Genomic DNA, 22,777 nt, shown 5'->3' on the forward strand with positions numbered 1-22,777 from the left:
TTTGAAAGTTCTGAAAAACAAACATGTTTAGATGTTTTTACTTCCTGTTGAAATGTAATCAAAAAATTATGATGAAGTGAAGAGAAGTAAAAGAACAGGAGCTTAGAGAATAAAGAAAACATGTTGAAACAAACAGTTTTATTGTTCATTGGAGTCTCAGTATTCCCGATCCTGATCCTCAAACTGGATCTTTGAGGGCGTCAATCATAGAAAACATCTGTTCTGATCATGTTGACTCCTGCACTGAAACACTGATTCAGTTTCATCAGACTTTAAAGGGACAGCGCTGAGCTCAGCTGGGTTCTTTTCACTTTTACAGCACCAGATTTCACTCCTTAAGCTAAGCTAAGCTAAGCTGTGTCTGTCTCTGTAGTGAGTTCAAAGGGAAAACCCAGAACCAGAGAAAATGTGTCTCAGAAAGGCCTCCTCCTCTCAGTCAGCCAATCAGACGAGCCGCAGGGTTCACTCCTCCACAGTCGCTCAGTATCCAAACGTCTGCTTGATGGCCTGGAAGTAGAAGCGGGTCCAGCCCTCCCTGGTGGAGTCCTCCTCCCCAGAGGGAACTCCCCGACACTCCATCTTCAGCTCGGTCTCGTCTCCGTGGTCTCGTAGATCCAGAGTGATGGTGGCGTAATGTTCTGTTTAAGGGTCACCCAAAAAACAATGCTCAGAATTCAGACTGTCCCTGAATACAACCTAACCTGCGTTAAACGCATCACATGTGGGAAACTCACCGCTCGGCCACGTCCTGAACCGCCACCTCATCTCAATCCTCTGGTCTGGTACCTGGAGGGATGAGCAGAAATTTTTGATTTAATTAATTTGTTCTCATGCATGCACCGACTGAAATTTTATTTTATTTTTGTATTTTAGTTTCTTAACTCTCTACCTCAAAAACTGGTTTTTTTTTTAAATTTAATTTCTTCTCAAGTGATATTGTTTTACTTAGTTTAATTAAGAAGAAACAGAGGTGCACTGAAGGAGAAAAATGTTCCTTAATTTTTGAATTGTTTCTATAAACAGTTATACTTAAAAAAAAAGAAGTCTGAAATTTTTTATGAGGTTAGTTTTAGAAAACAACTTTATCATCATTTTAACAAGTACAACGAAATTTAGTGTGATTATTCTTTGTACTTTTTTTAAATGAGTGCAACAATGGGAGTACTTTTACTTATTTTTTGTACTGTGGTCTTCAACTCTGTACCTCAAAAAAGATTTTCTTTTAATTTTACCCTGATTGCTGGGCACCGCCCTGTTGGCTATGGCTGCCTTTTGCAGCAGCTCTCTCATCTTTGTTTGTTTCTTGTAACTTTTTTGGTCTCTTTTTCTTAATCTTTGTATTTGGAGTGGGTCATTACTCTGTATGGTTTGTTGGTCGTGGTTGTGGTTGTGTCTTCAGTTATCTTTTTACTATTTTTGCTCCTGTGTTTGTCTGGAGATCCTACATGTAACCATGGCTGCATTGTTTACATGTGAAATCAGCTGTTAGCAGCCTGTAGCATGTCAATGCTAACTGGTGCAAGGCCTGATGTTTCCCCACAAGGTGAGGAGGAGGAGGTGAGGACACCGTGCTGGTTCTCAGGTGTGAGCTAAGAAGTGACGACATGGACCTGTCCTTCCATCCATCGTTGTTGGGAACGTAAGATCTATCTCCAATAAGATGGACGAGCTAGCCATGCTAACCCAGCAACAGAGGGAATACCAGAGGGCAGAGTAGCATCATGCTATTCACAGACATGGCTAACAGAACTAGCATCAGATACCAACGCCACAGGATCCAGGAGACAGAGACTGAACAGACTGCTGAAGAAGCTCAGTCCTGGACCCTGTGGAGGTGGAGGCTGGCTGACTGGACAATGATGGACAAGCTGTCAGCATCTATTTTCTTATGGAGCTTTTTGCACTTTCTATACACTTTCTTACTTTGGTTTTCTTGATTGCTGCTGTGACTCCAATTTAATTGTACTCGTTACAGTGACAATAAAGTTCTATTCTATTGAAGTGATAAATTTTTGCATTTTATTTTCTTAAGAAAACAATTCCACACAAAATGTTTTGGGGAATATTTGTTTGTTACTATTTTGTTGTTTCTGAACATAAATGTTTATCATGACACTAAAGTATTTTGTAGTCACCTTTAAACTTTATCCAAATTCTATCCTACGTTTCAACAACACAATCCAAAAAACAAAAATCACAATACCACCTTAAGGTCAGCAGTTTGATGATACATCAACCTTGAGTATTAAAAAGTATTGGTATCAGTATACTGGCCCCGTATTTATTTGGTATCGGATCGATACCAAAATTCCTAGTATCGCCCATCTCTAGTGGTAACTGAGTCAATGTGAGAACTTATCACTGATTGGATGAGCGGCTGTGACCTCACCAGCTGTGTGAACTCTCCGCTGACATTTCCATCCAACAGCTGGAACTTCCCCCCACGACGTCCATCCACCACTGCAGCTGAGCGGGTGAACACCTGTACAAACTGCAGACAGGTACAGGAAGCTGTAACTGACAGTCGTAATGAGGTAACACTCGTGAACTCTTGCTCAGTCTTCATTTGGTACCTCCTGGTTGATGAAAGTCCTGTAGAGCTCATCAGCAGATGTTCTGAACGTTTCCTCCAAATTAAAGCTGCAGGTTGAGATCCGAACACCTTTGGAAGAGGAGGCGGGGCTAGAAGAGCACTTGGGGGTGGAGCTAATCTGTAGGGGAAGTCAGAGGTCAACTAAAAGGCTGGTTATCTGAATGTTACAGTTGAACCAAAGTCCACCTGAGTTTTACTGGTCTGGATTTGGGTCTTTTTCTCGGGTTGGGGCTTCGGTCCATTGGCTGTGGGCAGGATCATCCCCTGAGTGAACTCTGTGAGGTCGAAAGTCAGTCAGGTTACTAAAAGAATTGCTGCTTGGTTAATCATGATGTATTCTGGGTAACAGACCTGATTTTAGCCGTGTGACATACTCTCCCAGAACCTCCCGGACTTCCTGGACACCTTTCTTCCTCATGAGGTCAAGGAGCGGCGTGTTGGGCTGGTCTTTGCACAGAGACGCTGAGATCTGTCATCAGTAAGGTTGATAACCAATCAGTGACTGGATATTAACACGATGATGGAGGGATAAGTGTTACCCAGCCTTACATCGAGATCGTCCATGTCGTTTTCATCTGACAGGTTGGTCACCTCCACCGTTCCTCTGTACTTCAGACCCTTGCTCGACGTTCCTGCAAACAGGAAACAGGAAGTACAGGCCACCTCAGACCTTGTGTGACACCAAGGGAGGCTATAATGAGGTCATCAGTGACATCATCACCCACCCAGCCAGTTCGCTTTGAGCTGCCACTCGTAGAAAAAAATCAGTTTTCCTTTGCGGTTGTTGATGGAGGCCTCTCCTTCCAGTTTGGCGATGTCCGTCAGCTGACACTTCCCCTCGGGACCCTCCACTTGCACCCCCAACAACAGCTGACGGAGACAATCTGACGACCAGCCGCTGGCATCACGCTCCGTCCTGAGAAACACACACACACAAACACAAGGAGGGAGAGAAGAGACTCATCAGCAGCTGTCCAAACCCTGAATGTTGTCCCGCCCACCTGTGACATCACAGCCCTGTCCTATCAGGCTGTTTAAAAATACCTGTGCCTGTGCTGAACCAGCTGGAGGGTCATATATCACACTCTCTCTCTCACACACACACTCACACACACACGATTAACACAAGAACAAGAAAAAAGGAGTCTTAATTTCATGAAAACAGTGAAAGAACTTTAAGAGAACTTCCAACACTTCTACTTGTTTCACTTCTAATAGTTTAAGCCATCGTCATAAAAATAACAAGAATAAAAACAGACCAGTGCCAGTTGTTGACGTTTGTCCCATCTGCTCTCTGCTCAACAATCCATCGAGGATCTCCTTCTCCCCATTTAGCCATCAGAAAACAACTTCTAATACTTGAGCCAACACTGCTGGAACTAATACTACAGTCAATACCAATTAATATTACTTTTAATAGAAACAATTAATGTCACTACTCCCAAAAATCACTCTTATACTTAAAGTAATACTTGTGCTAATGACCAAAGTTCACGTTCATATGATGATACTCCTGTTATTACAGCAACACTCTCTGTAGTTGTATAAGTGTTGCTCCTGTCTCTCCATCTGCTGTGCTGAAACTTTAAACCAACTCCAGCGCGTGTCATTACATGACTTCCTGTAGTGAATTGCAAAGTAAAACAAAAATAATAAAAAAATAAAATAACTGGATGGTTAAATAGAAGAGCTGGGGATAAATAAAATAGAAGTCCCTATAGCTTTTAACATAATATTATGTTATTTTAATTATCTATAGATGTATTCATAAATCTTACGCATAAACACATACAAAAATTCATAAATACATAAAGTATGCCGACATACACACATAAATGTAAATACATGAATGAGAAACTATTAATTTGAAGAGAAATTGTTCTTATAAACTTAACTTCTTAAAAAATCCCACAATCTATCTTGATGTAAAAAATATGATATTACCAAATAAATATCAACCAAAATTAAACTGACTTAATTATAATTCTAATTTCAAGTAAATTGTCATATAAACTGAATATTCTGTTAATTTAACTGAATTGATATGAGTTTTAACCGAACTTGAACAAATAAAGCAGATTTAAAGTGACTGTGTGATACCTTCTAGATGTTTCTGGAAGGCCTTGTTTTCCATCCTGTGGGAGACGGGCTTTTATTTTGAAGGACCAAACGTTTTGTGTAATATTTTCATAAAAAATAATAATAGTAAAAAAAATGTTTTAAAAAACGGATACATTAATAAGCAATTAATTCATTCTAAAAATAAAATGTTAACTCTCTTCTCCTGTTTTTTTATAAAAGTTTTATTAAAAATGTAATTGATACAGATAACACCAACACGTTGTTTTTCCAAAGTTTTTTTTTATTATAAACAATTTATTTATTTTGATACAGCTCCGCTACTACTTTTATTTTTGTTAAAGAGAAACAGTTTTGATTTTTTGTTATTCTTTTTTCTTCCAGGCGACTCGGCGCAACCGGAAGCTGAGCAGCTTCCGCCAGAGAAGAAGAAGAGGAAGAGGAAGAGGTGGAGCAGGTTAAGGTAAAACAGCTGATCGATGCTCGATTGACAGTTTATTGACCATGTAAACAGTTCGATCGGTTAATAGATATCAACTCTTAATAAGACGCTACTGTACGAACATAGATCACAGAGAAACCTAGAGCCGTTTCCGGTATAAATGTGGATATAACAGTTATCCTGCTAGCATGCTAATTAGCTTTCTGATGTCAGACAAACAGAAACACAACAAAACACACAGATACATGTAACTTCACACGAACTGTACTCTGTCATAAACTGTATTTATGTGTCTTTGTTCACGACGATGAGTTTAGCCTTTTATTCACTTCTTATTGAGCTATAACTGTTGGAAAAACAAGGCTTTATCCATAACTACATTACCTACACCTGCCAGATGTGAGCCAGGTTATCTAGATTTTTTTCTTAAAACATAGTTTTAGTATTTGTATACCTATATCGTTGCCTAAGCCTGGATCATCTTGTGGAGGCTCAACTTTCACATTATTTCATCATAATACTTATCCGTTTTAGCCCTATTGTTCATCTGATTTTGCTTATAAACCACTAACAACACAACACCACAACCACTGCGGTTTTTACTCCCTTTAACCACTTTCTATGATCAGCAGCTTTCATTTACTCTACCCCAACTGTTGCTAGACATCAGAAGAGACAGTACTCAGCCATTTTTTTCTTTAGTTGTCATCTGATTAGCTAAAAATGTTTTTTTAACATGTTTTTATTCTATTTATTTATGTCAAATGAACCTATACTTTGCCACATACTATAGTCCCTGTAATGGAAGCCCCTTCAAACAAATAGACCAACCAATGCCTTATGACCTCACATCTAAACAAAGCTTTTTACTACCTGATAGCAGCTAACAACAGTGTGTGTACATGTGTGTGTGTAGATGACGAAGAGTAGAGCTGATGAGGAAGACTACTGGCACGGCTCCAAGTTTAAAGCTTTCACCTTTGATGATGAAGACGATGAATTCAGCAGGGTAAGACCCTCATTGGCTGATGGCACAGACAGGTGTGTGTGTTTCAGCGTTGCAATATCACCTGACTTTTGTTTGCAGCTGAAGGAGTCAAAACGAGCGGTGAACAGCATCCGCCTGGTGGAGGAAGACGATGATGAAGATGACGTGGAGAAAGTCAGCTGGAGTGGAGAGCCCGTTGGGAGTAAGACCTCTCCGTTTCTTTAAAACACCTGAACAGAAATCTGGGCTGTGATTGGCTAACACCTGTGTCTCCTCAGGCATCTCTTGGTCCGTCAGAGAGACGGCGGCGTCCAATCAGAGGACAGACAAAGAGCCGTCCTTCCCCAAAATTAACACAAATGCGCCCACGCTCAGCAAGAGCAACTCAGGATACTCTCTGAGCTCGCTGTTCAAAGGTGAGACAGGTAGACGGGTGAGTGGGGAGACAAGTGTTCACAGACTGAAATCTGAAATCTGAATCTTTGTCTCTGCAGGAAAAACAAGAGGAAACCTCCAGAACCTCACAGACTGTGAGTCTGAGAGCAGAAATGTTTACATCTCATGTTCAAATTATTGGTTTGCTGGTGTAAAAAATGTGTCAGAGTGGTGATGATGAGTTATTATGTTTGTTTCAGCATTTAACGAATCGTCTGTCAGGCTCTACGCTCCAGAACTACGTAAACCCAAATCTGAATACAAGGTGACATCATCACTGATAACCTGGTCGCACACTGATGACCTCATCACTAACAGATAGACTGTGTTTTTTTTTTTTTTGATTAACTTAATACGATGTAATTTCATTTTCAGGATTATGTCGGCGATTGGTCGCCTGAGGAAACAGTTCATAGGATGCAACAGGGAAAGGTAACACACCTGTTTGTCAGGTATCAGGAGCTGTGTGTGTGTTTAATGGCATTTGTTTTGTGTGTTTGTGTTTTTAAACTTATAAATCTGTGCATTTGTGTTGTGTGTTTCCAGCTGTGTATTTCTGTTCAGTGTGTTTGTGTGTGTGTTTCAGGTTGTGTTTCTATGCTTGGTGTATTTTCAAATATGTATCTTCTCCATGTGTAGGTTTCAGGTTGTTGTGTTTGTTCTGTGTGTGTTTCAGAATGTGTATTTTTTATGTGTGTGTATGTGTTTCTGTTGTGTGTGAGTGTGTGTGTTTCAGGTTTTAATGATGTGGCACTTGAAGGTGACTGGAAGCTAACCACAGTTTTGTATTTCTGCTTCATGCATATGTGTGTTTCAGAATGTGTGTCTTTGCTAAGTGTGTGTGTGTTTGAGAATATTTATGTTTGCTTTGTGTGTGTGTGTGTGTTTCAGTATGTGTATTCGTGCTGTTTGTATGTCTGTGTGTATGTGATTCTTATAGGTAGTGCATTTCAGTTAAGTGTGTGTGTGTGTGTTCAAGTGCTTTTGTTTCAGGTTGTGTATTTCTGCTGTGTGTTTTAGGTTGTGTATTTTTAGTGTGTTCGTGTCTTTCAGCTTTGTGTATTAATGGTGTGTTTGTGTTTCAGAGTGTGTGTATGATGTGTGTCAGGTTGTGTGTTTATGATGTGTGTGTCAGGTTGTGTGTTTATGATGTGTTTCAGGTTGTGTGTTTATGGTGTGTGTTTCAGGTTTTGTATTGATGGTATGTGTGTGTTTTTCAGCTTTGTGTCTGTATTTCAGGTTGGTGTGTGTGTGTGTGTGTGTGTGTGTGTGTGTGTGTGTCAGGTTGTGTGTTTATGATGTGTGTGTTTCAGATTGTGTATTTATGATGTGTGTGTGTACCAGGTTGTGTGTTTATGATGAGTGTGTTTCAGGTTGTGTGTTTATGATGTGTGTGTGTTTCAGATTGTGTATTTATGATGTGTGTGTGTTTCAGAATGTGTGTCTTTGCTAAGTGTGTGTGTGTTTGAGAATATTTATGTTTGCTATGTGTGTGTGTGTGTGTTTCAGTATGTGTATTCGTGCTGTTTGTATGTCTGTGTGTATGTGATTCTTATAGGTAGTGCATTTCAGTTAAGTGTGTGTGTGTGTGTTCAAGTGCTTTTGTTTCAGGTTGTGTATTTCTGCTGTGTGTTTTAGGTTGTGTATTTTTAGTGTGTTCGTGTCTTTCAGCTTTGTGTATTAATGGTGTGTTTGTGTTTCAGAGTGTGTGTATGATGTGTGTCAGGTTGTGTGTTTATGATGTGTGTGTCAGGTTGTGTGTTTATGATGTGTTTCAGGTTGTGTGTTTATGGTGTGTGTTTCAGGTTTTGTATTGATGGTATGTGTGTGTTTTTCAGCTTTGTGTCTGTATTTCAGGTTGGTGTGTGTGTGTGTGTGTGTGTGTGTGTGTGTGTGTGTGTGTGTGTGTGTGTCAGGTTGTGTGTTTATGATGTGTGTGTTTCAGATTGTGTATTTATGATGTGTGTGTGTACCAGGTTGTGTGTTTATGATGAGTGTGTTTCAGGTTGTGTGTTTATGATGTGTGTGTGTTTCAGATTGTGTATTTATGATGTGTGTGTGTTTCAGGTTGTGTATTTATGATGTGTCTGTATTTCAGGTTGTATATTTATGGTGTGTGCGTGTGTGTGTGTGTGTGTGTGTGTGTGTGTGTGTGTGTGTGTGTGTGTGTGTGTGTTTGTGTTTCAGGGTGTGTCTCTGGAGAAGTTCCGCTCTCTTCAGGATAAGCTCCTCCTCTTAGATTTCGCCGTCAGCGCTCACGATGGAAACGTCATCACAGCCGTAACTTTATTTAAATTAGAGCATCGAACAATCATTGATCTCTGTGAACTTCATTAACAACATGTTAACACACACACATCTGTGTTTCTGTTTTTTCTTAGGTTTTGATCTTTTTGAAGAGGACTCTCAGTAAAGGTGAGTCACCTTTGATTCTGGGTCAGCATGATCCTTTTCATCTGGGACCTGGTCCTGGATTATTTGAGGTTTTGGATCTTAGTCCTGATTTCGGTGTTTCCCCAGAGGTTTTGTTTCGGGAGCTGGAGTCCAGACAGACCGCCCTCAGACACCTGATCCATTATCTGACAGAGACCAGAGACCAGAGACTGCTGCTTGAGCTGCTGAGGTCTGTGCTCCTCTCTCACATACTCACGGACTCATCTGGTTCACATGTTTACAGTTTTTCCTCTGTCCCTCCTTAGATCTCTGGGCAGGACGGAGGACATGGCTGTACGTAACACACACAACACACACAACACAACACAACACAACACGACATAACACAACACAACACACACTGCTACACACAGTCACAGTAATGATGTTAAACGTCAGAGTAGCTGGAAGCTGACATCATTTCCTGTCTGCTGCTCTGTGGGTGCAGCTGCTGCAGTATAAGGAACACCTGAGCATCTCTGATGAAAACAAGAGGCGGGACTTCCTGAAGAGCTGCCTCAGGTGAGCCACTCCTGTATTTGATCTTATAACCAAAGACTGATCATGAACGCTTACTACCTGAGTACAAACTGATGATGTCATCACTGTTACCTGTGTGTGTTTGTGCCCAGTCTGCCGTTCTCAGCAGAGGACTCAGCTCATGTTCAGGATCACTACACGCTGCTGGAGAGACAGATCATTGTCGAGGTCTGGTTCTTAATCTGATAAAATTAAAATAAACTGTAAAGATAAATCAGTTTGAGAAAGTTCAACCCAATTCGAACCAGTGAATCCAGTTTAAGTATAGTTTAGTAGTAGAATAGTGCAGTAGTATAGTTTCAGAAACTTCTGCTCTAACTTAGTTAAAACTGTCTTAGTCCTGATAAAACCAGTTAAATCAATTTAAAAACAAGTAAATCAAGTTGAGACCAGTTTAATCCAGATTAAATTAGCATTAAATCTGTTCTCACTTGGTTTACACCATCTTAATCCACTTAAACCAGTTAGATCTAAATTGATATGGTTTGTACAATTTTTGTTTAAAATTCAGTTGAAATTGCTTTAACCCGATATAAACCAGTTAAGCCAAATCAAGTTAGATTTAATTTCAACAACTTCCATTCTAAATTAGAACCACCATTGTCCTAGTTTAATCCAGTTAAATCAGGTTTAAGCCAGCCAATTCCAGTTGAAACCGGTTTAATCCACTTTGAAATAGTTTGAAGTCTGTTCTAAATGAGTTAAAACCATCTTTATCCACTGAAAACTAGTTTGAGTTACTTTAATATAATGCAAACAATATCTTTTTTAATTCAGTTTAAATTGTTTTAACCCAATTTAAAACCAGTTAAATCAAGTTCAAGTCAGTTAATTCAAATTGAAACCAGTTTAATCCACTAAAAATAGTTTCAAATGTGTTCTTACTCAGTAAAAACCATCTTAATCCACTTAAAACCAGTTTGATTCAGTTTAATATAATGTAAGCAATGTCTATTTTAATTCAGTTAAAATTGCTTTAACCCAATTTAAACCAGTTAAATCAAGTTTGCTATAGTTTTATCGACTTCTATATTTACTATATTAAAAATGTCTTAAAACCAGTTAAATCAAGTTTAAACAAGGTAATTCCAGTGAAAACAATTTTAATCCATTCTGAATTAGTTTCACCAACTATTCTTACTCGGTCAAAACCATCCTAATCCAGTAAGGATCTAGTTCAATAAAATGTAAACAACTCTGATTTTAATTCAGTTTAAATTACTTCAATCCCATTCAAACCAGTTAAATTAAATTTGATATAGTTTCATCAATTTACATGCCAACTCATTTAAAACTGTCTGAAACCAATTAAACCAATTAAATCCAGTTTTAAGGAATTTTAATCCAGTTTAACAGACCCAGTTAATCCAGTCTAAACTAATTAACCTTTTTTTTATATAATTTGATAAAATTTCACCCACTTCCAGTCTTTCTCTGTTTAGACTGCCTTAACCCAGTCAAAACCAGTCAATCCAGTTTAATATAGATCAAACAGTCTAACCCCATCTGAACCCAATTTTAACAAGTTAAATCCAGTTTAAACTGTCTTATTCACCTTAGACCTGATTTAAACCCTGTTTATTTTTTAGCCTTATCTACTAACCCAGATTTTACAACGCTGTCTTAACAGGCAACTGATCGGCAGGCTGAGCAAGGAGGAAAGGTGGAGATCTTCCAGAAGTTTCCAAGGCGAGCTTCAATTCTCAACATGCCGATGGTCACAACGCTCTACTACTGCTGTTTCTATCACTACAACGAGCCTGAGGTTAGTCTGAGGCCAAATCAACCACTCTTTGGTTAGTCTGTGGTTACGTTTGTTTTAATGCAGTTTCTTCGGTTTCAGGGAACCTACAGCAGCCCGCTGAACATCCGTCAGACCTTTAAGGTGAGGCTTATTCCACTGCTGTGAGTAAATATTAGCCTAAGACGTAAACCAAGAAGCAAGAGTAACATCCGGTTTCTATCAGTAAGCTGGCTCAGCGTCTTCTTCAGCTGCAGAGAGAGAAAACATGGAGGCAGTTATTGTGGAGATTTGGCCTTGTTGGGCAGAACACTCAGAGCTAGCTTAGGCTCGAATCTTTGTTATAGTCTTCGTTCATAATAGACCTCTTCCATCAACCTGACCTGTTTCTGACAAATGTAAGCACTAAACCTGGTGTCACTAACAAACAACGCTGACCTTTGACCTCAGGTGTCAGAGAAGCAGTACTTTGTGACGGCTCTGGCGGCGAGGGCAAAGCTAAAGGCGTGGTCAGACGTGGATGCCTTGTTCACCAGCAGGAACTGGCTTGGCTTCACTCGAAAGAAATCCCCTCTCAGCTTCCAACGGGTCGTCGACATTCTGCAGAAAAACTCTGCCCCCACACAGGTGAAGGGGAAACCATCTGACAGTGCGATTTGGATTGACATAAAACAGATGTTTGATACACAGGTGTTCTTTTACCTGTCATCCAGGTGTTACAGGACTATGTGGCGCTGGTCGATGATGCTGACCTGAGGATCAGTTTGGCTCAGAAACACAAATGTCACGACATCGTCATCAATGTGAGCAAAAACACTTGTTTCCTGGAATTAATCTCTCTGATTGGATAGTTTGAACGACGTGTTCCTGTGACATCACATGTCTCTTGTCCAATTAGACGTACCGGGACCTGAAGGACCGCCAGCTGTTGCAAGAATACCGAGGGAAGGTGGGGAGGGGGTCAGCAGAGGAGAGGAAGATTAACGAGCTGCTCAACAACCAGGTAAAGGAAGGGGGCTTCACCATCATCATCATCATCATCATGTGACAACACTGACCCCTTCTTCTTCTTACCTTTCAGCAAATCAGGTGGAAGAACTAAACTGGGATATAAAGACTTTTACTTTGAAGGAAGCAGAAAGTTTCATATCCATCATGATGGCAGTGAGTAGGTCTTACAACGCCCCCCATCAAAGCGCGGAGTGGAAGTGGCTAATTTTTTCTGCTGAGTCATCGATGAGTCATCGATGAGTCAACATTCCCCGAAAGTGTTTTGTAAATATGAATGTAAAAAAATAATAAAATATGATTCATAAACAGACTTGGGGATTTTTATTTTATTAAAAGTGATGAGAAAAGGATTTAAACCTCTGTGCTGATGAGCAGTGTGGTCTTGTGATTACACCCCTGGAGAGCACTGTATTTCCTGCTAATAGTACAAACATACTTTATTTTATATTTATATTTAAATGTGTGATAGAGGATCTGAAAAGTTATATTTTCATTCTTTTAATTCATGTTTTTATTTTGAAAGTCGGCCTTTTATTACAAGGTTAAAAAATAAGATGCTTTGAAGCTGCAAAAAGTTGTTTATCTTTTGTTCTGCGCTCTGTCAATGGCTGGATGCTCATTGGTTGGATTATTAGCTTACTTGTCTCTGATTGGTTGTTATTCCGGTTGTTTGTGGAGCAGCCTTGTGAATAAATGATGATGAAAGGATGAATTAAATATAGTGAATGAATAAGTCATGCTCCTTTGTAGCGTCTGTTGTGTGGTCACGTGACTCGCTGCAGCTCTACTACCCCGCTCCACGCGCCAGCCGTTTCATTCTGAGCCTGAACGCACGAGGAGCTGGAAGGAGGATGCTCGACGACAGGTGAGGTTTTATTTGATTATATGTCTGTAATGTCGCAGTTTATGAACAAAAACAGTAAAATTACCGCTCTTTAGGAAATACCATAACATGTATTCAGCGATATGTGACTTTAGTGACACGTGTTTTACCTGTGTGGCAAAGCAGGTGCTCGTGACAGTTTGTGTGACAGTTGTTTTCATATCTACGGTATTTCCGCTTTTGTTTCATAGTCAGCGCCTTAACAGATTTCTTCCTTAACAATCTGATCAGAATGTGTACGAAAATCTAACAAAAAACTTATAAATTAATGTGAAAATACGAAGTCAGGTTCTTCAATATCAATTATCCAACATGTATTCATATTAAAAATACCGTAATATATGTTTTTCCGGTCTTTGATTTCTTTATTTTTTTTTTTTTATTTTTTTTTTTAAGTAAAGTTAATGATAGACTGTTAAAGTCTTCTTAAACGTCATCTGTTTATTCAAATTAAAATATAATATTATTTCTAATTTAAAGTATGGCGTGTTATATATTTTTTTCTTTTTTTCCTAACTTTATTTAAAGTTTTCAATGATCACAAACAAAACTTTTTTCTCTACAAATGTTTTTTTTTTTTTAACAGTTCCCTACCCACTTTAAAAACATACAAAAAAGAGAGAAAGAAAAAAAAGAAGTCAGGAAAAGAGATTAAGAGAAAAGGAAAAAATGTGTATCAATACTTAAAATATTAATAGTACAGCAAAAAAACAACAACAAAAAAAAAAAAACAGGCGTGTTATGTTTAAAAGTGTTTTAGATCAATAACTAAAGTCATAAACTCACTAAAGTAATTTTTGTTTGAGGACATGCTAACCATGAAAGCATCTTTTTGTTGTAACTGTTGAATTAACACTTTTATAACTTCACTACATTTTAATTGCAGTTTAATCATTTTAATGGATTTTATCTGTGATCTTTGGTTGAACAACTCTCATACTTAACACCCTATTCTTAATTAATTACTATTCTCTTTAACGGGTCAATTATCAATAATTAACTTTCAGCCCCACCCACTTCTAACATTCAGAAGAGCTGATTGGGAGAAGTGTACGAGAAGTGCACTGATTGGCAGCTGTTAAAAATTCAGCAAAAATACTAAATTATGAATGATAAGTCAGAGTCATTGAGGTTAAAGGACCACCAGCCAATCACAGCGCAGTACAAGAACAACCATTAAATCAGTCAATTCATCACTTGTTATTAATGTAGGGCTTATTTACAGCTAATGCCATCCCAAGATATCCTGCAGACCAAACTCTTTGTTAGTATTCATTAAAAAAAAGGACAGGAAATCATGGGAGAGGGTCATGGGGTTTATATTCTAAAGCTGAGGTTTTTATTTTGGAATAAATAGACTAAAAGTAAATTGGAAAAAAATAATTTAAAGATGAGGCTGGATTGGCCAATCAGAGATATTTCTTTGATAAAGTGCTTTTACATATTTTAGCACAAAAAGTGTGGGAATTTGTGTTTGGTAGATTATTTTTTTGTTGTAACAATGCTTTTCTAAAATAAATTTGATAGCATCAGAAAGCCTGATTACTTCTCTTTTAAATGGAGCCACAGTTGTAAGTATGTGTATGTGGGTTATAACCGTTTAAGATTTGTCGAATCTTCTCTGCCAATACCAAACAGCTGATTGTTGCAAAATTCTGACAAAAATTTTAGCAAAATATCGCCTGTCTCTGCCCATCCCTCTCCTTTTCCACCGCTGAAATCCTCATACATGCATTTATCACTTCCAGACTTGAATACTGCAACAGCATTTTCTACGGCCTCCCTTTGAAACAATTTAACAAACTGCAATATGTCCAAAACTCTACCGCCCACCTGCTCACGAAACCACATCACCCCTGTCCTCCAAAACCTTCACTGGCTCCCCATCAAATATTTTTCTGCTCTGCTTCTTTTTATTCATGTTTTATATGCTGTTTTTTATCCATTGTAAGGTGTCTTTGAGTATCTAGAAAAGTGCTTTTATAAATAAAATGTATTATTAGTGTTGGTATGTTTTTAGTCGCCTCTTTACTTGTTTTTCACGTCTTACAAACATACTTAGGAACATGTGTCTGATGTTTCCAAAGATTTCAGATGTGTTTATTGTTTTGGTAGGATTTTAAAAAGTCCTCAAACATGTTTTAAATGGATTATAGCGTTTTGGAAATTTTTTAACCACGTGTTGTTTCACCAAGGGGACAAAGGTTGTTGAAAGGTGACAAAACATGTCAGAACTTTTCACACCTGAGGAACCTGAGAAAAAACCCCTGAAACTCTCAAGGCAGTTATTGTGGATGGGAACTTCCTGTCACTGTTTCGACAGAAAACCGAATCTCAGCCTGAGAAGTGCTGATCACCAGAAACACATCCGGCCTTCAGATGCATCAGATATTTAAAATAAAATATCTGACACATTTGGCTTCTGTTGTGGTTGTAGTTAATAGACCGTAAGTTTGACTTCATCACCTCATGGAGATTTCCGATGACTAAAAACAAATGTATCAGAAAAAAAAACGAGGTCAGACACCTTTAGAGACAGCTGTCTGAATGAACTTAGATTATATTTACTTCAAATGAAATGCATAAAAAAATCGGATTTCATGACGATTCAGTGATTTTGTTAAAATATCACAGTTTGTTTTCCATTCTCGTCCACTTTCTCAGATCTCTGTTCATCTTCCAGCGGACATCATGCAAGACACACCTGTGACCGACCCCACCGCTCTCCCAAACGACACCGTTCTGATCCTGTGCGAGCCGGCGTACGAGAATGATCGCCTGCCGCTGGTGCTGCTGTACAGCTTCGTCCTGGCTGTGGGAATTCCCGCCAACCTGCTGACGACGTACCTCACCTCCCTGCAGGTGAAGAAGAAGAACGTCCTGGGTGTTTACCTGATGAGCCTGTCAGTGTGTGACCTCACCTACCTGTGCACGCTGCCGCTGTGGGCCATCTACGTCAGCTCCGGTCACGTGTGGCCGTGGAGCTCGGCGGTGTGTAAGCTAACAAGCTACATTTTCTTCACCAACATGTACATCAGCATCTTCCTCCTCTGCTGCATCTCCTGCGACCGCTACGTCGCCGTCGTCTACAGCCTTGAGTCCAAGGGTCTCCGTCAGCAGCGCCACGCCGTCCTCATCACCGCCGTCATCGTGCTGGTGGTTGCTGTTGGTCACATCCCGGTCTTCACCATGAGCGAGGGGGATGCTGCAGAGGGAGACCGCCGCTGCTTCGAGCCGAGCCAGAGCAGCCCAGTGATTACGGGTTTTAACTACGCCCGCTTCGTTATCGGCTTCCTGCTGCCGCTGCTGCTGCTGGCGTGGACGAACCGCGTCATCCTGGCGAATGTGCAGCGCAGCACGGGGCTGCTGCAGAAGAAGAAGGAGCGTGTTCGCTGGCTGGCAGGGGCTGTGGTGCTGCTGTTTCTGGTCTGCTTCTCCCCGTATCACCTGATCCTGCTGGCGCGGGCCGTCATGTTCCACGTCCCCCAGCTGGAGGACTGTCTGTTTGAGAAGACCATGTACACGCCGTACACCATCTCCCTCGGCCTGTCCACCATCAACAGCGCCGTCAACCCCATCCTCTACGTCCTGTCCAGTAACAACATCCGTAAAGACCTGCGCCGGGCCTTCCTCCAGGCCTGTGACAAAGCACATCTGAGGCGAGGATCCAGCAGCCAGAACAAGATCCAGCCCACCCTAAACTCCTCAGAGATGATCCCTGAGTCTGAGACTGGCAGACCCAAGGAGTCTCCAGGAGCCTGATGCACCAGCTCTGCTGGGCTGAACTGGACCAGTTCTTACCTCATGATCAGCGGGGATAGATGTTCAGACTGTCCCGCTGGAGTGACAGGGATCAGTGTCTGCTGAAGGACTCTCAGAGAAAGTCAGACTGACTAATAACCTTCAAAATCAAAACCAGAACAAACACAGTTTTTGATGTTTTTATACATTTCTTTCTCTTAAGATTTTTTTGTTGTTTAAAGCCCTTTGCACACCAGACACGTATGTGTTGCGCAAATATTTCGCACATTATTTATTTTTTCGAACCTTCTGTTTTTTAATGCAAGCTTTCACACCAGCAACGTTCTGAGTGAAATCAAAATGCTCATTGCTGATAAGTCACATACCAATCGTTTGGAGGAGAATAGCTGCGGGTATTGAATATGAAGCCTCCATTTTTTTCGCAATTTCGTGCCATTTATTCACGTTGCCGTTGGTGTGCAAAGGCCTTCAGAGCAGGAAAGACATGCAGCAAATGGTTGATGCCAGGAGTTGAACCAGCAACCACTTTGTCTAGGTGTACAGCCTCAGAGACAGAGACAGGAAATGTTTTCAGAATGTTAATGTAACAGGGTTAAAGTCTCTAAATTCTGTATTAAGTGTTTCTGTGTGAAGCCTGTCAGTTTCTTCTTCGTTGGTGTCGTGTCTTTTATATTTGGTTTGACCCCTGACCTCTCCCCTTTTCTGTGTTGTCCTTGTGGATTGGTAGGTGTCTGTTAATCAGCTTTGTGTCTTTTTAGATCAATTTCTTTAATATATGTGCTCGTTTCTGTATATGATGTGTATAATGTTTTAATTGTTTAGATCAAGGGTCAGCAACCTGCGGCTTTGAGGCCTCATACAGCTCTTTGAGTCCTTTGCAGTGGCTCCTTATAGTTTTAAAAAATGTTGTTCAAACAATACATTTTATTTTAAGGCACTTGTGGCAAGACATTCGCAAATAACAGCGATGAGTTGAGCGATGTAAGCAGTATGTGTTATCAAATTCAAGTAGCCTTTCAAAAATTTGGCAAATGTTTGAAAAGTAAAAAATTGCATATTTTTGATGGTTTATAATTTTTTTTCAAATGTCAGTTTTTATTTACGAAATTATTTTGAATTTAAAAAATTTGCAAAATTTTGATGTCTTCATTTTTATACCTATATAATTAAATATGTTTATAAATAAGATCTATTAATTTATACGTAGTATTTCTAAAACATTTAAAGTTTTTGGAAATTTTCAAACCTCAAAAAAATTGAAAATTTTTGAAGTCATTTTTTTTTATTTTTTTTTTGTTTTAAAATTTTAGTTTTTTTCATAATTTTTGAAATTTCAAAATTGTTTGAAATTTTTGCTCTTTTTTTAAGTTAATTTTTTTTAATTTGGAAATTTTATTAATGTTTTGAATTTTTGAAAATTTTTCAAACTTCAAAAAAGTTGCACATTTTTGAAGTCAGTTTTAGAATTTTTTTTTTAAATTCATTATTTTATTTTTTTTATTTCTCAAAATTGTTTGAGTTTCTTTTTGAATTTCAAAAAGTTTTGCAAAATTTTTGAAAGTTTTTTCAAATTTATTCTAAGTTACAAAATCCAAGACATCACATGTAAAATTCCATTAATTCAACCATAAATTAGACCCCTGATCTAAATTTTATAGTTATTTAGTTGCTTTGTTACGTCCTCGATGTTATTTTGAATTACTTCCAATGGCCACGTACTCAGTGCTAGATCATGTTTAGTGAAGTTTTAAGAGACTCTTTCTATGTATGCAGGTAGGATTTCTGGAAATGTATGAAGTTTTTGTGGCGTATTTTGTTTTATTACTGGCAGCTGTCGATCTTGCCCTCTGCCCTTTTCTGTGTCATCCTTTGGGAGCGGAGACGGGCTGTATTTGTTTCTTACTGTCAAGTAAGAGCCTCTTTCTGTGTATGCAGGGTAGTGACATTAAATGCTGACTAGGAGAGAGCAGGATCCTGTGTCTTTGCCAAATAAAAACACAACACAGAGTTACACCAGTTACATTAATATGATGTTAAAATGATGCCATAATGTTTACGCTAAAATATAGTTATATTTGTTTTACTGTTTTTGCTGATGTTTGTATTATATTTGTATTATGTGTACATAGTTTTTTCAACATGTCAAAATGATGCTTGTATTGTATTTGTATAAACTGTACAGACTGTCGTTTTCCTGCTGCTTACGTGCTGTTTGCCTGCTGATGGTCAAACAAGGTGATAGTACTCGTTTGACAAGTCAAGTGAGAAACAGGAAGTCACACTTAAGCCCCTTCACACTTCAAACATCAGCAGTCCTCAAGGGCCAGTTCTATTTCAAAACCTCCTCTACGTGTTTGAGATCATACGTCTGTGAGAGAACCAAAACCTGCAAACAGGAACCTGCAGAAATGTGTCACTGCTATAAATAAAGTAGAGTGTAATTTGAATAAAGTTTATACAAAAATTCTTGTCTGTTGCTCTCTAAATGTCAGTAATCTAAGATTGGAGTATTTCACCAACCAGTAAAGCAGTGGTTTAAACTTTAAAGTGGTGACATGTATCATCCAGGAAATAGTAGGTTAAATGGTTACTGAGTCATTAGTTCAGGTCACACATCAAAGCAGAGAAAAAAATTACAGGTGGGGTTCCCCAAGGCTCCATCCTGGGGTCTCTATTGTTTCCAACACTTCCACAATAAAAGGAAACTAAACGAGGTGACATATCTACAACTATAAATTAAGATGTGAAACAGCCTGGGGGAAAACCTGGTTGTAGACTCAGAGGTCTGTTTGTAAGAAATTTTGACCCTACCATCTGAATGTGGAGCAGAAATCCAGACTCATCAGACCAGGCAACGTTTTTCCAATCTTCTATTGTCCAGTTTTGGTGTTGCTGTGTGAATTGTAGCCTCAGTTTCCTGTTCTTAGCTGACAGGAGGGTCACCCGGTGTGGTCTTCTGCTGCTGTAGCCCATCTGCCTCAAGGTTGGACGTGTTGTGTGTTCAGAGATGCTCTTCTGCAGACCTCGGTTGTAACCAGTGGTTATTTGAGTTACTGTTGCCTTTCTATCAGCTCCAACCAGTCTGTCCATTCTCCTCTGACCTCTGGCATCAACAAGGCATTTTGTCCCACAGAACTGCTGCTCACTGGATATTTTCTCTTTTTGGGACCATTCTCTGTAAACCCTAGAGATGGTTGTGGGTTAAAATCCCAGTAGATCAGCAGTTTCTGAAATACTCAGACCAACAACCATGCCACGTTCAAAGTCCCTTAAATCACCTTTCTTCCCCATTCTGATGTTTGCTTTGAACTGCAGCAGACCGTCTAGCTTTTTTGTTCAATAGCTGTAAATTTTTAGAATAAATTTCCCTTTCTCATTATATATCAGCCTGGTTTACATTCATTGATCACAAGCAGCGAGCAAGTTCTGGGAAACCCGGGTCAGAAACATCACTTCCTGCAGAAGTTACCAGTAAAAAATTTTGGCCATTACAGAGGAGGTGTATAACGTGGGATGAAATTATTGTATTAGTCAAGACTTCTCATTATATAAGCCTGGGTTTTTCCTTTTTCTTGTGTGAGCACGCTCAGTCTGACCTCACAGAAACAGATCATCACCACTTTGATCGTACTTCTCATCTCAGGATTATAAGAACTTCCTGTTTTGTGGGGACAGTTTTATCAAATAAAGCCTCAGTATCATAAAATGGCTTGACTTCACTTGGTTCTTCCGCTAGTTTTTCTGTCACTGTTTACCTGTTTTGTTTCCATGACAACAGCCCCTAAACAGAAAAGCTGAGGCAGCCATTAGTAGTCGTGTTTCTAAATGTCAAAGTTTTCCACACAACACATTTCATTGCTCTACACCTGTTCCGTTTCCTGTCATCAACCTGCAAAGTAGAGACAGGAAGTTGAGGTAAAGACTTCCTCAAGAAAGCTCACACTGGGGTTATGGCCTCTGACAAAGGTTGTTTTGATTTTGACCTGATTCACTCTGCTTTCTAGTTGGCTCTACTGTCTCTCTGCAAACCGGGCATGAATCCTGATTGGCTGGTTTTCAGTATCAACAGACAGGCCACTTCCTCTCATAAATCATTCACTCGCCTGTCAGACAGAGCTGAGGGAGAAATGAATTATTAACAGTGCCTGATGTCTGACCTGAGGATTGAATAAAACATGACAAAAACATCCGTCTACTGAGCGCGCTCACAACCCAGCCCCACCCTTCACATCCTGATGTTTACCCGAAGAGTTAAAAAAAAAAAGCCCAGGTGTGTTTCCTCACACACAGACACTCTCAGGTCCTCTTCAGAGTCTTTTATTGGTTTCTGTTCGGCTGCTAACATATGTCATAATTACAAAGATTCTTTAACAGGTGATTCTGGAAGAAACAAAGCAGTAGTGTTCAGGTGTGTCCCCTTCCCCCTCACCTGGGCGAGTTCAGAGGATGCAACCGGAAATATCATCACTGACACAAATCAAAGATTATTTTTTTCTCCTACAACGACAATAACAACAATGATGATGATGATAATGTGCAACTTTAACAAAACTTTAAAATAATTCATACAGTGTTTTTCCATCAGAGTGAGACCTCCCGTCTGTCAGTGTTTTGTCCATCAGAGTGAGACCTCCCGTCTGTCAGTGTTTGTCCATTAGGATGAAGCCTCCTGTCTGCCAGGAGGTTAGCCACAGTTAGCCTAGCAGCCGACCGTCCGCTGAAGCTTAAGAGGAAGTTATTAAAAAGATGAAGGTGATTGGTCCCTCGAGCCAATCAGACTAAAAGTCAAATACACAGCAGCCATCAGCAGGGGTGGGGTTTAAACCGGGGTCATAGCTTCCCAGCAGGTAAAATCCAACAAATATAAAAGCAGCAGGAAGCACAGACTCACCCCACAACAATAAAATCATCAAGTAAAATCTAAACTCTCAGCCTGCAGCTTGATTGGTTAATTAAGCCCCTCCTCTTCGGCTGTGTGGCCTCAAAGCGGGAGCGGGGCCTCAGGGCTCCATATCCAGACCGTCCAGGGTGAGCTGGCTGCGGTGAGGCGAGTTCGGGCTTGGGGGGCTGCTGGGGTTGGAGCTGTTGGAAGGGGTCGAGTGTTTGGTCGAGTCCGAGTCCGGCTGGGCGAGAAAGAGGAAAAGGAGCTGGGGTCAAATACTGAACATGTCAATAAACTAAAGTTCTGGTCGTTGAGTCCTCTTGTGTCAGTCTATGTTTCTGTGTTTGTGTTACCTCTCGGTCCAGGTCCTGGTCTTGATCAGAGATACTGCGAGATGAAGCTCCACCCCCAAAATCTGAACCAATAAGAACAAAGATAACACATGACATCACAGCAAACAACATATAATGTAAGAAAATGATGATTGAACACACATATACAGGGGTCTGCCACCTTTACTTTAAAGGAGCTGTTTTGCCTCAGCTCACCTGGATTAAAGTCACTCAGGAGTTACAAAATCTACTTTATCATTACAGTAAAGTAAAATAAGTGGATAAAATTCAATATAGTAAAAATCTGGTGATTAATAAGAAATTTTTGTGTCTATAAAATTGTACATGAGATGTCTTATTTATTTTATTATTTTGTAATTTCTGCAAAATAAAAAATAAATAAACATTTTTAAAATTTCAGTAAGTTCTCAAAATTCTCAATAATTTTTTGCATTTTTTTTAATCTATGAACATTTTCCAAAAAGAAAAAAAAAATTCAAAAATTTGCTTCATTTTCAAAAAAAATCCAAAACAAAATCTTGTAAAATTGAAAAAAGTAAGTAATTCACAAAAAATTGCAGTTACTCAAAAAAAAATTGAATGGCAAAAGTTTTGCAATTAAAAAAAAACTACAAATTTTTCTAAAAAAGAAAAAA

The 22,777-nt window shown here is 39.4% G+C and overlaps 4 protein-coding genes across 9 annotated transcripts in view; 2 read left to right on the forward strand and 2 right to left on the reverse strand.

Moving 5' to 3' along the window:
- Nucleotides 1–52: 52 nt before the first annotated feature.
- On the reverse strand, nt 53–4,041 carry LOC141801564 (activator of 90 kDa heat shock protein ATPase homolog 1-like). The gene is made up of 9 exons (XM_074684648.1): nt 3,853–4,041; nt 3,319–3,509; nt 3,143–3,225; nt 2,945–3,062; nt 2,780–2,868; nt 2,574–2,711; nt 2,390–2,491; nt 735–786; nt 53–638 (listed from the first exon to the last, which is right to left on the reverse strand). The coding sequence occupies exons 1-9, from the start codon at nt 3,930–3,932 to the stop codon at nt 481–483; spliced, it is 1,011 nt and encodes a 336-aa protein (XP_074540749.1). The 5' UTR covers nt 3,933–4,041; the 3' UTR covers nt 53–480.
- Nucleotides 4,042–5,067: 1,026 nt separating this feature from the next.
- Nucleotides 5,068–12,705, forward strand: vipas39 (VPS33B interacting protein, apical-basolateral polarity regulator, spe-39 homolog). Its single transcript, XM_074685091.1, has 19 exons — nt 5,068–5,135; nt 6,031–6,123; nt 6,202–6,304; nt 6,381–6,518; nt 6,597–6,632; nt 6,738–6,802; nt 6,913–6,969; nt 8,725–8,817; nt 8,919–8,952; nt 9,058–9,160; nt 9,237–9,264; nt 9,419–9,492; nt 9,603–9,678; nt 11,141–11,275; nt 11,354–11,395; nt 11,702–11,878; nt 11,965–12,054; nt 12,150–12,254; nt 12,333–12,705. The coding sequence occupies exons 2-19, from the start codon at nt 6,031–6,033 to the stop codon at nt 12,351–12,353; spliced, it is 1,470 nt and encodes a 489-aa protein (XP_074541192.1). The 5' UTR covers nt 5,068–5,135; the 3' UTR covers nt 12,354–12,705.
- A 358-nt stretch (nt 12,706–13,063) lies between these two features.
- On the forward strand, nt 13,064–17,882 carry gpr132b (G protein-coupled receptor 132b). Its single transcript, XM_074685603.1, has 2 exons — nt 13,064–13,127; nt 15,810–17,882. Exon 2 carries the CDS (start codon nt 15,837–15,839, stop codon nt 16,905–16,907), a length of 1,071 nt encoding a protein of 356 aa, XP_074541704.1. The 5' UTR covers nt 13,064–13,127; nt 15,810–15,836; the 3' UTR covers nt 16,908–17,882.
- Nucleotides 17,883–21,214: 3,332 nt separating this feature from the next.
- Nucleotides 21,215–22,777, reverse strand: part of cdc42bpb (CDC42 binding protein kinase beta (DMPK-like)) — a 34,891-nt gene continuing 33,328 nt past the window's right edge. For all 6 annotated transcript variants that reach the window (XM_074684732.1, XM_074684730.1, XM_074684729.1 and 3 more), the window contains 2 exons: nt 22,143–22,204; nt 21,215–22,030 (listed from right to left, as the gene is read on the reverse strand). In XM_074684732.1, coding sequence (XP_074540833.1) covers nt 21,908–22,030; nt 22,143–22,204 — 185 coding nt within the window. In that variant the 3' untranslated portion in view covers nt 21,215–21,907. The remainder of the gene's footprint in view (nt 22,031–22,142; nt 22,205–22,777) is intronic.

This window comes from Halichoeres trimaculatus, unplaced genomic scaffold (assembly GCF_033239565.1).
Source record: "Halichoeres trimaculatus isolate MK-OKI-2021-1 unplaced genomic scaffold, fHalTri1.1 fHalTri1_scaffold_13, whole genome shotgun sequence".
Taxonomy (NCBI): domain Eukaryota; kingdom Metazoa; phylum Chordata; class Actinopteri; order Labriformes; family Labridae; genus Halichoeres; species Halichoeres trimaculatus.

What these genes read in the sequence shown, in the direction of transcription:
- gpr132b (XM_074685603.1), top strand. Translation starts at nt 15,837, where the DNA reads ATGCAAGACACACCTGTGACCGACCCCACCGCTCTCCCAAACGACACC.
- vipas39 (XM_074685091.1), top strand. Translation starts at nt 6,031, where the DNA reads ATGACGAAGAGTAGAGCTGATGAGGAAGACTACTGGCACGGCTCCAAG. An exon ending in ATCACTACAACGAGCCTGAG is followed by an intron (nt 11,276 to 11,353) that starts GTTAGTCTGAGG and finishes CTTCGGTTTCAG; the next exon opens with GGAACCTACAGCAGCCCGCT. An exon ending in GTCACGACATCGTCATCAAT is followed by an intron (nt 12,055 to 12,149) that starts GTGAGCAAAAAC and finishes TTGTCCAATTAG; the next exon opens with ACGTACCGGGACCTGAAGGA.
- LOC141801564 (XM_074684648.1), bottom strand. Translation starts at nt 3,932, where the DNA reads ATGGCTAAATGGGGAGAAGGAGATCCTCGATGGATTGTTGAGCAGAGA. An exon ending in ACGACATGGACGATCTCGAT is followed by an intron (nt 3,063 to 3,142) that starts GTAAGGCTGGGT and finishes TACTGATGACAG; the next exon opens with ATCTCAGCGTCTCTGTGCAA. An exon ending in TCCAGACCAGTAAAACTCAG is followed by an intron (nt 2,712 to 2,779) that starts GTGGACTTTGGT and finishes CTTCCCCTACAG; the next exon opens with ATTAGCTCCACCCCCAAGTG.